General features: G+C 44.0%; 1 protein-coding gene across 2 annotated transcripts in view; it reads right to left on the reverse strand.

The window, feature by feature from the left end:
• Positions 1-16,815, reverse strand: part of ADAM12 (ADAM metallopeptidase domain 12) — a 779,249-nt gene that overhangs the window by 289,914 nt on the left and 472,520 nt on the right. For both annotated transcript variants that reach the window (XM_075348446.1, XM_075348445.1), the window contains exon 7: positions 7,247-7,312. In XM_075348446.1, the coding sequence (XP_075204561.1) occupies positions 7,247-7,312 (66 nt within the window). The remainder of the gene's footprint in view (positions 1-7,246; positions 7,313-16,815) is intronic.

The raw sequence follows: 16,815 nt of genomic DNA on the forward strand, positions 1-16,815 counted from the left end.
CAGCCCCCAGCTGTCTGCTTTACCTTGGCTAGTTATCAGCCCCCAGCTGTCTGCTTTACCTTGGCTAGTTATCAGCCCCCAGCTGTCTGCTTTACCTTAGCTAGTTATCAGCCCCCAGCTGTCTGCTTTACCTTGGCTAGTTATCAGCCCCCAGCTCTCTGCTTTACCTTGGCTAGTTATCAGCCCCCAGCTGTCTGCTTTACCTTGGCTAGTTATCAGCCCCCAGCTGTCTGCTTTACCTTGGCTAGTTACCAAAAATAGGGGGAACCCCACACCGTTTTTAAAATGTAATTATTAAGTTATACTAGGCAAAATAGTACTTGTCATAATTGCCCTGGTGCATTGGCAATGGGGGTAATTTTTTGGGGATTGATGTCAGCTGGCATCAAGCATAGAGGTAAGTTATGGAGAGGCATCTATCAGACAACCCCATTACTAACCCAATAAGTGTAAAGTGAAAGAAAACACACACAGGAAAAAATCATTTATTGAATGAAGACTCCCCCAGACTTTCTCGGGTTATCAATTTATTATCAAAAATGTTCCCACAAAGCTCCGTCGCAATTCACAATCCACAAATGCAGGTATTGGTCTCATCAGAGCCGCTGGGTCCCGCTGTGTGCGGCTCAGATGAGAGTTGTCGTTACTACCCGGTGCCTGTGATTCGAATATCGAGCACTCAAGCAGTTTGGTGCCCACTCATCACTAGAAAATACTCAAACAGACTTTTCAGTAGAGTTCACAGCTCCATCTAAATAGTGTGATGTTACCACTGGGACCAATTATATCAGTGGTGATGTAAACTTTGCAATGTTCACTATATATATATATATATAGATATATATATATATAGATATATATATATATCTATATATATATATATATATATATATATATATATAGTGCCTACAAGTAGTATTCAACCCCCTGCAGATTTAGCAGGTTTACACATTCGGAATTAACTTGGCATTGTGACATTTGGACTGTAGATCAGCCTGGAAGTGTGAAATGCACTGCAGCAAAAAAGAATGTTATTTCTTTTTTTTTTTTTTAAATTGTGAAAAGTTTATTCAGAGGGTCATTTATTATTCAACCCCTCAATCCACCAGAATTCTGTTGGGTTCCCCTAAAGTATTAAGAAGTATTTCAGGCACAAAGAACAATGAGCTTCACATGTTTGGATTAATTATCTCTTTTTCCAGCCTTTTCTGACTAATTAAGACCCTCCCCAAACTTGTGAACAGCACTCATACTTGGTCAACATGGGAAAGACAAAGGAGCATTCCAAGGCCATCAGAGACAAGATCATGGAGGGTCACAAGGCTGGCAAGGGGTACAAAACCCTTTCCAAGGAGTTGGGCCTACCTGTCTCCACTGTTGGGAGCATCATCCGGAAGTGGAAGGCTTATGGAACTACTGTTAGCCTTCCACGGCCTGGACAGCCATTGAAAGTTTCCACCCGTGCCGAGGCCAGGCTTGTCCGAAGAGTCAAGGCTAACCCAAGGACAACAAGGAAGGAGCTCCGGGAAGATCTCATGGCAGTGGGGACATTGGTTTCAGTCAATACCATAAGTAACGTACTCCACCACAATGGTCTCCGTTCCAGACGAGCCCGTAAGGTACCTTTACTTTCAAAGCGGCATGTCAAGGCTCGTCTACAGTTTGCTCATGATCACTTGGAGGACTCTGAGACAGACTGGTTCAAGGTTCTCTGGTCTGATGAGACCAAGATCAAGATCTTTGGTGCCAACCACACACGTGACGTTTGGAGACTGGATGGCACTGCATACGACCCCAAGAATACCATCCCTACAGTCAAGCATGGTGGTGGCAGCATCATGCTGTGGGGCTGTTTCTCAGCCAAGGGGCCTGGCCATCTGGTCCGCATCCATGGGAAGATGGATAGCACGGCTTACCTGGAGATTTTGGCCAAGAACCTCTGCTCCTCCATCAAGGATCTTAAGATGGGTCGTCATTTCATCTTCCAACAAGACAACGACCCAAAGCACACAGCCAAGAAAACCAAGGCCTGGTTCAAGAGGGAAAAAATCAAGGTGTTGCAGTGGCCTAGTCAGTCTCCTGACCTTAACCCAATTGAAAACTTGTGGAAGGAGCTCAAGATTGAAGTCCACATGAGACACCCAAAGAACCTAGATAACTTGGAGAAGATCTGCATGGATGAGTGGGCCAAGATAACTCCAGAGACCTGTGCCGGCCTGATCAGGTCTTAGAAAAAACGATTATTAGCTGTAATTGCAAACAAGGGTTATTCCACAAAATATTAAACCTAGGGGTTGAATAATAATTGACCCACACTTTTATGTTGAAAATTTATTAAAATTTAACTGAGCAACATAACTTGTTGGTTTGTAAGATTTATGCATCTGTTAATAAATCCTGCTCTTGTTTGAAGTTTGCAGGCTCTAACTTATTTGCATCTTATCAAACCTGCTAAATCTGCAGGGGGTTGAATACTACTTGTAGGCACTGTATATAGAGATATATATATATATATATATATACAATACTATACAATACAATACAATAATAATTAGTATTGCACAGTTGATGGCGTTATTATCAATGTATCAATGTATCAGATATTGCCACTGGTTCTCTCCCGTCTAGTAGTAATAAAATCCAGAAAGCATGGCCTGTTGGAAAAGCCGGGAGAACTGGAGTTTGGGAAAGACTGCTCTAAACCAAGACATTAATGGGAAAATGCAAAAAACATTACTGTTTATTGTTTTTTTCTGTAGAATCCTCTATAAACTCCCGAAATAAACGTATATTGCTCCTCATGGGCTGGACTGAACCGCGGGGGTGGGGCTTAGATTTGTTCACTGCAGTCAATCCTTTACACTTTGAATGCTCTGAACCGATGAAAAGGACGGGGAAATATAATTAATGCCACCAGGGAAATATAGAAGGAGAATAATGAAGAAAACTCATGGTCCCCACTGGTGGCAAAAGTATATCTAGCTAGGGAACCATTGATTACATTTTCTTTATAGGCACGCGTCCGATCTGACCCCCATAGACTTCTATATACAAGGAATTAGCTTTCATCTCTTCTCCATCAGGACAAAGTATCTGGCAACGAACCTCCTACAATTGTCTTCGACTTTATATTCATAAGATGTACATCACACAGAAAAATGCAATTACATTGTTGTTATACTTTTATACATTATTGATTTTTCTCTCCTGTGTGGAGAAGACAAATATGACAGGTTGATTATGTTCACTGTCTAAAAAATGCCTAAGTTGCCATTCATTGTAAGTCTAATGAGGTATCTAAATTTATCATATTACACATACAGGGCCATAGATCGCAGCTTGTTGTAGTCAAAAACCATGAAAAACAACCAGTCATGCAATTTGGGAAAAAGCTATAAACTTAAATAACTTTTGAAAAAGTGATATCTAAATAGTCTTTTTTTATTTATTTCTTTTTATTTCTTTTTATTTACTCATTACTTTAAACACATCCAAAGCTGCATTTATTTATTTTTTTCTTGACCGTATTAGCCATACAAAGGCAAAAGCTTTCCCATGCAGAGGACTATGGAAGAATATATGTTTCTTCTATATAAGACTTCTGACGTACATATGTATATATACACAGTTGAAACCACAAGTTTCCATCCACTCTCTATACAAACACATCTGCAGGTTTTTCCCTCTGCTCTCTATAAAGACACATCTGCAGGTTTTTCCCTCTGCTCTCTATAAAGACACATCTGCAAGTTTTTCCCTCTGCTCTCTGTACAGACACATCTGCAGGTTTTCCCCTCCGCGCTCTATAAAGACACATCTGCAGGTTTTTCCCTCTGCTCTCTATAAAGACACATCTGCAAGTTTTTCCCTCTGCTCTCTGTACAGACACATCTGCAGGTTTTTCCCTCCGCTCTCTATAAAGACACATCTGCAGGTTTTCCCTCCGCTCTCTATACATGCACATCAGAAGGTTTTCCCTCCGCTCTCTATACAGACACATCTGCAGGTTTTTCCCTCCGCTCTCTATACAGACACATCTGCAGGTTTTTCACTCCGCTCTCTATAAAGACACATCAGCAGGTTTTTCCCTCCACTCTTGATAAAGACACATCTGCAGGTTTTTCCCTCCGCTCTCTATACAGACAAACTGTATCTGCAGGTTTTTCCTCACTTATCTGACATGAAATCAGAATAAAGCTTTCCTGTTTTAGGTCAATTAGGAACCAACATTATTTATATTTTCCAAATGCCAAATAATGAGAGAGAGAATTTTTTAAGGCATTTTTATTACCTTCTGCAAAGTCAATCGTTTACATACATTTCATTAGTATTTGGTGGCATTGCCCTTACACTATGTGACTTGGGTGAAATGTTTTGGATCTCCTTCCACAAGCTTCTCACAATAGTTGGTTGAATTTGGGACCATTCCCCATGACAGAACTGGTGTAACTGAGCCATGTTTGTTGGTCTCTTGCTCGTTCCAGCCTTTTCAGCTTTGCCCATAAATTTTCAATAGGATGAGATCAGGGCTTTGTGATGGCCACTCCAAAACATTGACTTTGTCATCCTTTGTAACCAGTTTGGCAGTATGCTTCAGGTCATTGTCCATTTTGAAGGCCCATGTCCGCCCAAGCTTTAAGTTCCTGGCTGATGTCTTGAGATGTTTTTCAGTATTGCCACATAATCTTCTTTCCTCATGATGCTATATATTTTGTGAAGTGCACCAGTCCCTCCTGCAGCAAAACAACCCCACAACATGATGCTGCCTCCCCCGTGTTTCACAGTTGGGATGGTGTTCTTAGGCTTCGAAGCTTCTCCCTTTTTCCTCTAATTATAACGATGGTCATTATGGCCAAACAGTTCAATTTTAGTTTTGTGAGACCACAGGACATGTCTCCAAAAATTAAAGTCTTTGTTCCTGTGTGCATTTGCAAACATTAATCTGGCTTTTTATGTTTCTTATGGAGTAATGGCTTCTTCCTGGCAGAGTGGCCTTTCTGTTGATACAGTACTCGTTTCACTGTGGATAATGACACAATCTTACCAGCTTCCGCCAGCATCTTCACAAGGTCTTTTGCTTTTCTTCTTGAGTTGATATGCACATGTCTGACCAAAGCACGTTCATCTCTGGTACACAGAACCTGTCTACTTCCTGAGTGATATGATGGTTGGACATTAGCATCTTATTTGTACTTGCGTATAATTTTTTGTACAGACGAATGAGGCACCTTCAGGTATCTGGAAATTACACCCAAGGATGAACCAGACTTGTGAAAGTCCACAATTCTCTTCCTGAGATCTTTTGACTTTCCCAAGATGCTACACAAAGAAGCAGTGTTTGCAGGTGTGCATTAAAATACATCCACAGCAGTTTCTCTATTTAACTCAGATGTTGCCAATAAACCTATCAGAAGCTTCCAAAGTCATGAAATCATCATATGGACTGTCCCGCATTGTTTAAAGGCATGGTACTCTTAAGCGGGCTTTACATGCTGCGATCCCGCTAGCGATCGTACCCACCCCCGTTGGTTGTGCGTCAAGGGCCCGTCGAGCACAACCTCGCTTACCCCTGTGACCCGCACTTACCTGTCCTGCGACGTCGCTCTGGCCGGCGATCCGCCTCCTTTCTAAGGGGGCGGGTCATGCGGCGTCACATCGACGTCACACGGCAGCCGTCCAATAGAAGCGTAGGGAAAGAGATGAGCGGGACGTAACAACCCGCCCACCTCCTTCCTTCCGCATTGCCAGTGGAGGCAGGTAAGGAGATGTTCCTCGCTCCTGCGGTGTCACACATAGCGATGTGTGATGCCGCAGGAACGAGGAACAACATCACTAATTAGAAGAAAACGATTTTTTGTTTTAGGATGACCTCTCCGCGGCAAACGATTTTTGCCACTTTTGCGATCGTTTTAGATCACACATAAGTGCCACACACTGCGATATCGTTAATGACGCCGGATGTGCGTCACAAACACCGTGACCCCAATGATAATTCATTAACTATCTCATAGCGTGTAAAGCCCGCTTTAGTGTATAACCTTTGACTTTGCAGAAAGTAATAAAAATACCTTAAAACATTCTTTCTCTCATTATTCGGGCATTTGGCAAATATAAATATTTTTGGTTCCTAATTGACCTAAAACGGGAAAGGTTTATTCGTATTTCATGTTGGATAGTGAGAAAAACCTGCAGATGTGTCTGTATAGAGAGGAAGGAAAACCCTGCTGATGTGTCTGTATAGAGAGGAAGGAAAAACCTGCAGATGTGTCTTTATAGAGAGGAAGGAAAAACCTGCAGATGTGTCTGTATAGAGAGGAAGGAAAAACCTGCAGATGTGTCTGTATAGAGAGGAAGGAAAAACCTGCAGATGTGTCTGTATAGAGAGCGGAGACAAAAACCTGCAGATGTCTTTTTAGATAGTGGATGTAAACTTTTAGTTTCAACTGTGTATGCTGTACTTATGATTGACAGATAGAAAATCTTTGATTGTATGCCTGCTTGCTGATAGCAATGTTATCTCATGAGGCAGTGTTCATTTGCACATTTTTCCTCAGCTGCATTTGGGCTAAGAAAAAAATCCCAACATGTTGTGTATGGCCACATATATCGGATGAGACGCGCTCCCTTCAAGTCTATGGGTGCGAGAAAAAAAATGTATGGCACAAACCATCCATATGCCATCTAATTGTCATGCGCACACCTCAAAGGGAAAAAAAACTAATAATAAAAATATAAATAAATGATAGGAGCATAGTATATAGATAGAATAGATATCCTGCAGATATATAACTTTACAACCCCCTACATATTATAAAATTGCACCCTTTAGTGCCTTTCATGTGTTGTTTATTTTACAGTTGCTTAACTTTATAAATAAATTAATGAAAAAAAGGCATGGGTTCCCCCCTATTTTATGAAAGCAGCAAAGGTAAAGCAGACAGCTGGGAGCTGGTATTATCAGGCTGGGAAAGTCCATGGTTATTTGGCCCTTCCCAGCCTAAAAATACCAGCCCGCAACCGCCCCAGAAGTGGCACATATACGGAATGACATACGCAGGACACTTGGCCAACTTTTCAGGATAAGAATCAGAGTGATTTTAATATACATATATGAGTGAACTCTTAGCCTGCAAATTTTGTGTGGCCTGGATGACAGCATCCCATTTGCAGCCATATCTGAGCTCCGGACATTGTATGCAATAAATAAAGAAGAGGAAAAAGCTTTTCTGATATCCTTATTTCTTACCTCGCGATTATCAGCCACGATAACAAGCTCCACATACTTGGTGATCTTCGAAGTATCTCTTTTGTGCTGCCAAAACAGATTATATAGAAGTTTAGTATGATTGTTAGAAGCTACGGGAGGTCATTGCGAGCCAGAACAGGGCTTTCCAAGTCATTGTCTCGCAATTTAGCCTTCCAAATGGATTTTCACACATCTTCAGTTTAAAAGAGCAATGTCTTTAGGTAACAGGGGAAGAAATAGAAGTAGGATAGAGATAGGCTTCATGATCTGTTGTTACTTGGAGGAATTTATGACAGGTTATTACTCTTCATCAAAATGGAAGTAATATACTGGAAACATAAGGTGAGATACTGCTTAGGTTAAGGAACAGTAATCCTAAAGTTTATTTTAAGATGTTTTGCTCACATTGGAAAAAAAACTCCTTAAAGGGAACCATGTACAGTATATATATATATATATATATATATATATATATATAGTAGTGGTATGGCTGTATGGGCACTTCTCTACCAATAAAATGTATACCTTTTTTGTTGAGATCTGATGTGCCAGTCATAAGAAATGTGGTGTAGAAAACACATGCAAATCAGGCAGGAAGTGCACTGGGGGCGTGTCAGTGCACTTAGACTGCTTAATACAAGTGCATTGAAACACCCCCATGCTCTTCCAGACTACTTTCCATATGAATTCTACACTACACTGTATGCAGAATTATTAGGCAAAGGAGTATTTTGATCACATGATACTTTTTATACATGTCGTCCTACTCCAAGCTGTATAGGCTGAGAGCCAACTACCAATGAAGTAAATCAGGTGATGTGCATCTCTGTAATGAGGAGGGGTGCGGTGTAATGACATCAACACCCTATATAAGGGGGGCTTAATTATTAGGCAACTTCCGTTCGTTTGGCAAAATGGGTCAGAAGAGAGACTTGACGGGCTCTGAAAAGTAGTTTTTCCATGTTCTCGACTACCTATTGATGGAGTACAAAGCTTCAACTTATGTGCAATTACATGGAATTCACAGCACAAGCTTGAGCTTTCTTTTTTTGATGGCGATCCGAAGCTGAAACCCCCAGCAATACAATCTCATACTATAGATAGTTGATACAAGGGAAAGGGGATGTCCTATTTTGCACATTTTTGACATATCCACAGTTATAGTCCATAAAGATCCAATAGCTTCTGCGCATGCGCAACTTTTTCCATTGATTTATATGTGAATTCTGAAAATTGAAGAGCGTTTGTTCTCCAGTTACAAAATTGGAAATGTTACTCTAATATGAAGGAATTTTCATTCCCAAACCTCTAGTGCAAATATTTTTCCCTAAAGGGTACTTTACATGCTGCGATATCGCTATCGATATCGCTAACGAGCGTACACGCCCCCGTCGGTTGTGCGTCACAGGCAAATCGCTGCCCGTGGCGCACAACATCGCTAACACCCGTCACACGTACTTACCTGCCCGGCGATGTCGCTGTAAGCAGCGAACCGCCTCCTTTCTAAGGGGGTGGTTTGTTCGGCGTCACTAAGCGACCGCCCAATAGCAGAGGAGGGGTGGAGATGAGCAGCCTGAACATGCCGTCCACCTACTTCCTTCCGCATTGCCGGTGGACGCAGGTAAGGAGATGTTCGTTGTTCCTGCGCTGTCACACATACCGATGTGTGATGCCGCAGGAATGACGAACAACCAGCGGCATGCACAACAACGATATTTTGAAAAGGAGCGACGTGTCAACGATCAACGAGTTTTGACGTTTTTTGCGATCGTTGATCGTCGCTCCTTGGTGTCACACGCTGCGATGTCGCTAACGACGCCGGATGTGCGCCACTAACGACGTGACCCCAACGATATATCGTAAGCGATGTCGCAGCGTGTAAAGCACCCTTTAGCCTATAAATGTGCCTTCAATTAAGACCATGCCATACAGACATGTGCGCTAGAACATGGAAGGATTGATAATGAAATTCTGCGTTCACCATCTTCAAAAGCCGAAGCCGACAATCATAAATCTTCCCAATGTTATTTTTTTGTCTTCTGCAAATATCCACACCAATGATCTTGTTTTTCTTAAAGGTTTTCAGAATTTGCAGTCTCTCTACTTGATTGATACTTTAACTGCCCTGCTATTTATTTTCAGTGTCTCCGTCTACAAATCAATCACTTTATTATTCCAGATTGGCATCAATATTTTTACAGATTTGCATGGCCCACCAGCTAGGAACCGCTGAAAAGATTTCTGGAGGAAGAAAAGGACAAACTTTTTTTGTGTGTGTGTTATAAGGGGTTCCTTAAAGGGAACCTGTCATGTTGTAATTTTTATATTAAACCGCCCCCATTGTGGTTTAAATTATGCAATGTGCATCACTAACATGGTTTAAAAAAATAATCCATGTATTTATCATAAAAAAATACTTTATATGCTTAGGTAAATGCAGTAAATACCTTAGCTTTCAGTCATAGGGGCGGAGCTTTTGCTGGGATCAGTCACTGTCACTCAAGTTCAGGCAGGATTCTTTTTTTTTTTTAACTTAGTCACGCTCCCAGCATAGTAAATTATTTCATCACAGGTCCTTTACCAGAACTTCTCTGCTCAGCTCCACCCATTACAGTCACATGGATGTGACATCATCACAGGTCTGTGCCGCCCTGGTAAAACCAGGGTGTCACAGAGGTTTGCATCCATCTTTCTGTTGCAGATCTCACTCTCCCTTGGGGAGTTTCTAACACTGTGACGCACAACACCAGTGGGCGGAGCTGAGAGGTCTGAAGTGTCTGGGAGGAAACTATATAGGGAGTTTCCAGTTTGCAGTGAACGGTCAGTCTGCAGGAAGCGTAGAGTCTGGAAGGAGCTCCTGTGTGGAGCTTGGGGAGAGGGGCAGTAAGGGCCTCAGGAATAGGCTGCTGCTTGTGGGACCCGAAGTTGACCGGGATAGGGTAGTGGCCCCCCGGTGCCGACTGTCGGGACCCGGTCCGGACCTGTGCACGGAGCAGACACAGACCTCAGGCAAAAGAAGAGCACCTGTAGTACACCCCTGGGTGAGGGGCCCGTCCTCACAGCAGCCGAGGGCACCAGTTACCAGCAATTTGGTTTACAAAAGACTCTGTGCTTATTGAACTCATCACATCAGTGTTTACTAACCGTCCACACCAATACAACCTCATCCAGCACCAGGACAACCGAGCTGTGAGTGTACTATTCCCTGCAATGCCTGCTACCACCACAACTCCCAACTGGGCCCCGGGACTACAACTCCCCTACCCGTGGAGGGTATCCCACCTTGCTGCCCCGCTCCATCAGTCCCGGGCACGGTCCCCAGAGGCAGCAGCGGTGTCACCATCCGTCACTGCAACCCACGGGTGGTGTCACAGACAATCTCCCTTGTAAATATCCTCTTTTTCACTTATGGGCGGCGGACCGCTGCTCAAGCCCGGGTCCGGTTCCCACTCGAGCCACAGAAAAGCCCTGGATCCAAGCGTCCCCGAGCAGCCCCTTAGCTGCGGTCTGGCCCCCGCCCGCAACAGGTCCTTCACCAACACTTCTCTGTTGAGCTCCACCCATTACAGTCACATGGATGTGACATCACCACAGGCCCTTAACCAACACTTCTCTGCTGAGCTCCACCTGAGGAATTTTGTAGTTGAAACTGCTTTAGGGTTCACTGCTTCTTGAAAACATTTGTGCAGAGTTTATTTTTTTCCTGAAGTCTTTTTTGTAGCCTTTTGATTTGACAGTGCATAGATTGTATCGATTTTTTATCAGGAGCCACTTCGAGGAAGTGACATGCACTTTATTTTCTGATCATTAAAGGGGTTGTCCACTACCTTTACATTGATGGCCTACCCTTAGGGGTACTTTGCACGCTGCGACATTGCTAGCCGATTGTAGCGATGCCGAGCGCGATAGTCCCCGCCCCCGTCGCAGATGCGATATCTTGTGATTGCTGCCGTAGCGAACATTATCGCTACGGCAGCTTCACATGCACTTACCTGCCCTGCGATGTCGCTCTGGCCGGCGACCCGCCTCTTTCCTAAGGGGGCGGGTCGTGCGGCGTCACACGGCAGGCGGCCAACAGAAGTGGAGGGGTGGAGATGAGCGGGACGTAAACATCCCACCCACCTCCTTCCTTCCTCATTGCAGGTGGGACGCAGGTAAGGAGATGTTCCTCGCTCCTGCGGCTTCATACACAGCGATGTGTGCTGCCGCAGGAACGAGCAACAACAACGTACCTGTCGCTGCAGCGAAATTATGGAAATGACCGACACTACACAGATCACCGATTTTCGACGCTTTTGCGATCGTTTATCGGTACTTCTAGGCTTTACACGTTGCGATGTCGTTACCGGCGCCGGATGTGCGTCACTTTCGATTTGACCCCGACGATATCGCAGTAGCAATGTCGCAACGTGCAAAGTACCCCTTAGGATAGGTCATCAATGTCTGATTGACCAGGGTCCGACACCTGGCATGCCTGGAAATCAGCTGGTGCCAGCGGTGGCCGAAGGTGCTCCGTTCCAGAGCTGCCCCGTCAACTGATAATTGTCGCGGCCGGGTACTGCACATCCGCCTCCTATTCAATTCAATAGGAGGTGGATGTGCAGTATCCGGCCTGGCATTATCTGAATACAGGGAAGCTCCAGAACTGAGCACTTCCAACCAAGGGCTGCTGATATCGGCACTGAGAACAGCTAATCGGTGACTATGCCGGGTGTCAGTCCCCGACCGATCAGACATTGATGATCTAATCTAAGGACAGGCCATTAATGTTACAGAAGTGGATAACAAGTGGTAGAAAAATACTCCAATGACAACATTTAAACAGTAGTTTTACAGTTTAATTGAATAAGAGGAATCTTTCATTTGTTTTTGATTGAATTTTCTATTTTTTGGGGCTACTAAAAAAACCCTTCCATATGCCAATAGCCGTAGAGGGGACAATGGTCCGTATGTTCTTCAGACCTAACTCCAGGCTGACATCTGCAAAAGTCTCATCAAACCAACACAAGAATGTTTTTTCTCCGGTATGTGAATTTTTTTTCTATTCAATTGCAGATTTCACTAAGAGCCCTAATTGAAATGCTGTGTATACATCGTGGATTTCCAATCTTATTACATATCCTTGTGTCATCAACAGAAAGCAAAATCTTGCTTACTGAGCACTGCACTGCTGACATCTACTGAGAAACTAACCAGAATAAGACAGAATTATTAATCTCATTACTCACATGCGGTGAGGCTGCTCTCTACATCCAGGGTGTAACACTTACATCCTCTACAAATAGATAATATATACACTATATGGGCAAATGTATTGGGATGGACATACCATTGGTGCATCCTGTGAGGCCGCACAGGGGCCCAAGGGGTAAGGATGCCCATTTCTACCTCCAAATCAGGGGCAATTTTGGATTTTTATGAGCTCTTGGGCTGCAAAAGGGCCCATATATTTTTCCTGCACAGGGGCCCTTTTCTGTCTGTGTCCACCAGTGGCCACCAAAATATACCTACAGGGGCTTTATGACCTCCAATTCCAAACCGTATGCATTAATATGGAGTCTACCTCTCATCCAGGTCCTGGATACTACATACAACGTGCCTTTAAGGGGTACTTTGCACGTTGCGACATCGCAAGCCGATGCTGCGATGTCGCACGCGATAGTCCCTGCCACCGTCGCAGGTACGATATATTGTGATAGCTGGCATAGCGAAAATTATCGCTACGCCAGCTTCACATGCACTCATCTGCCCTGCGACCGTCGTTAAGGGGGCGGGTCGTGCGGCGTCACTGCGACGTCACACGGCAGGTGGCCAATCGGAGCGGAGGGACGGAGATGAGTGGGATGTAAACATCCCGCCCACCTCCTTCCTTCCGCATATCCTACGGAAGCCGCGGTGACGCCGTTAGGAGATGTTCCTCACTCCTGCGACTTCACACACAGCGATGTGTGCTGCTGCAGGAGCGTGGAACAACATCGGACCGTCGCGTCAGCGTAATTATGGATTACGCCAACGCTGCACCGATGATACGATTACGACGCTTTTGCGCTCGTTAATCGTATCATCTAGGCTTTACACACTACGATGTCGCATGCGATGCCGGATGTGCGTCATTTTCAATTTGACCCCACCGACATCGCACCTGCGATGTCGTAGTGTGCAAAGTACCCCTAAGATATTTGAGCCAACTTTTTAGGGAAATCTTTTTTTTGTTATAGATTTACCACCGTGTTCCAAAGTAATGGTTTCCCAGTTTTGTAAATATAATGAAATCAAAGACCGGACTTGTGTTCTTTTCCAACCGCACGACCACCAAATAAACCCTGACTGAGAAGATGCTTCCATTTGCACTTTTCCATTTGCCGGAGCCTCCTTTGTAGCGGTTCTGCTGCAGACAATACCAGTGAGTGTCGAGGATTTATGGTGGCGTTCATTTTATTTGTTAGATGCATTTAAGTATTGTTCTCTCGCACAATAAATTGTCACATCTGATCAGTAAAACTGCCAAGATCAAAACCCCTCTCTGTGTCTGAGCGTTAAGCAAAACAAACCGCTTAAAGGATCCATGAAAGGCTGAGATACCAGAGGGAGGGAAGTATCCAGATGTTTATAAAGGCGGAGGAGCGCGATGGGAGTTGTAGTTCCTTTACAGATCTGCGTGTTTTGCAATGAGTGGATCGAAGTGACTTGAAAGAAAACAATAGAAAACAATAAGAATGATTTTCAAATAATTTTCTTTGTTTCCTATTTTCAAAATGTCTGCGAGCGTGAGAAATTCCGTGCCTACTGCTGACCGCCAGTGACCCATGGAGCCTCGCTCTGAGAACATTCTGAGAACGAGGCTCCACAGGATTTGATGAATGTCGTGGGACATTACACCATTGGATAACTTTAATAAACTGTAGAATGAGTGAGTGTGGGGGAGTGATTATTCAAATAAACGTTTTTTTTTCCACTTACCGGGTTAGTAATGGGGGTGTCTGATAGACGCCTCTCCATTACTAACCCCTGGGCTTGATGCCAGCTGTCAATTCACAGCTGACATCAACCCCAAAAGTATTACCCCAATTGCCACTGCACCAGGGCAATCAGGATTAGCCAGGCAAAGCACTAGAATTGGTACAACTAATGGATGCACAACTTCTGCAGGCTGCTATTTTCTTCTTCGTAGATGATTTGTTAAGCCTGCTTTACATGCTGTAATTAATCGTGCAATCGCATTTGTGCGACACAGGCAATTTGTAGCCCATGTCGCACAATGTTGTAACCCCCCCGTCACATGGACTTACCTTCCAAACGACCTCGCTGTGGGCGGCGAACATCCACTTCCTGAAGGGGGAGGGACGTTCGGCGTCACACAGCGGCCGGCCAATGGAAGCAGAGGGGCGGAGATGAGCGGGACGTAAACATCCCGCCCACCTTCTTCCTTTCGCATTGCCGGGGTGTCACACGGAGCGATGTGTGCTGCCTCGGGAACGATGAACAACCAGCGCACAGAAGGACGTTCGATATTTTAAAAATGAGTGACGTGTCAACGAGCAACGATAAGGTGAGTATTTTTGCTCATTCACACTCGCTCGTAGCTGTCACACGCTACGATATGTCAAATGATGCCGGATGTGCGTCACTTACGACGTGACCCCGACGACATATCGTATGATATATCGTAGCGTGTAAAGCCTGCTTAAGAGTCTTATTTTCTTAGCAGGAGGAAGAACTGATGCACTTTGTCACGGTGATTCCAAATCCGACCTGTAGTTAGCCCTGGTTATGGCACGAGTACTTAGCACCCTGTAGCAATTGTAACATGATAGCTTAAATGTAGAGATGACTTCAATGCCTATAACTACAGTAAGAAATCCAGCACTTCTAAAAAAAGACTTATTTTTTCTGATTAAAAATGGAAGCAATGAGGGTAAAGATCCAACATATGGTGGTTTAATGCCTTTAAAGGGGTTGAGCCTTGGTCATTTTAATTAATAGATCTTAAAATAAAAATAAGTTCCACAATTGTATGTGTTAAAAAATATGTTCCTGTCCCAAGATATTCTTATAAATTGGTTCCTGTGTTATGGATGTGTACAACCATGCAGGTACAGGTTTGATACACCACATCTCCTGAGCAGGTGAAGGAGTAAAATAGTATACAGAAATTACAGCTGTGTATTGCAGCTGATTCTTTCTGTGATGTAAAACATTTCATTGCCTGTTTAAAAACTTGTTTTACATCACAGAATGCAGCTGATTCTTTCTGTGATGTAAAACATTTCATTGCCTTTTTAAAAACTTGTTTTACATCACAGAATGCAGCTGATTCTTTCTGTGATGTAAAACAAGTTTTTAAACAGTCAGTAAAATGTTTTACATCACAGAAAGAATCATCTGCAATCCCTAGCTGTAATGTCTGTATACTCTCTTTTACTTCTTCCCCTGCTAAGGAGATGAGGTATACTCGACCTGCTCCTGCATGGTGAGACACATATTACACAGAGGCACATTTATAAGAATATTTCCGGAAAGGAACATTTTTTTAACACATCCAATTGTGGTACTTGTTTTTATTCTAAGATCTATTGCTTAAAATGTACAATTATTTGTGGCCCAACCCCTTTAATCATAAGCGAAAAAGACATGGTATGTGCTGCTATCAAGGTCATACAGCATTTGATTGAAAGATAAGCTCTCTGTTGCTCCACCAATCATTAACCATTAGCTTTAATACACTTACCCATACAAGATCGGAATTTGGATTATTACCGTACTTTTCATTTTATAAGATGCACCAGATTATAAAATGCACACAAAATTTAGAGAAAAAAGGGAAAAAAATGTGGAGTTCATCTTATAATCCGGTGGTGCCTTACCGGAGGGGGGTGGGGTCGCAGTGGTGGTGGAGGTCATAGGAGGCAGGGGCAGTGCTGGAGAAGGGCAATGCTGTGGGCAGTACAGCGGGTATCCCAGATGCTCACTATGGGCACTGTGAGGCAGGAAGAGCATCCAGAAGCGGTCTTCGGTGTGGGCTTCAAAGAAATGGCGTCCGGAGTCGGCACGTGCACAGATGGAGCTCTCAGCTCAATGGCAAGCCGAGATCTCATCTGCGCATGCGCCACCTCCAGGCACAATTTTCCTTAAGTTCGCTGCAGGGAGATCCGTGGGTCGGAGGCAGCATGTGCACAGATGAGATCTTGAGCCAAGAGCTGCATATATACATGCCAACTCAGAGCGCCATTATTTGAAGCCCGCACCGCCGACATTTTCAGGATGGTGGCCCCTGCCTCACAGCCCACAGCACAGCGCCCAGCACAGCACTCAGCACAGTGCGCCACCTGCAGCACAGCTCGCCACCCACAGTAATCCCACAGCACAGGGATGGTGGCCCACAGCATCTCCCCTAACTCCTGTGACCTCTCTCCACCACTCCCGGTAAGCTACATTTGGATTATAAGACGCACCCCTCATTTTCCTACCAAACTTTTGGGAGGAAAAGTGTGTTTTATAATCCTAAAAATACAGTAATCCTAATTAAATATGATGATTTCCAAATTAGGTACAATCTGGCGAGCCAGCCG

The sequence above is a fragment of the Anomaloglossus baeobatrachus genome, chromosome 5 (assembly GCF_048569485.1).
Source record: "Anomaloglossus baeobatrachus isolate aAnoBae1 chromosome 5, aAnoBae1.hap1, whole genome shotgun sequence".
NCBI classification, from domain to species: Eukaryota; Metazoa; Chordata; class Amphibia; order Anura; family Aromobatidae; genus Anomaloglossus; species Anomaloglossus baeobatrachus.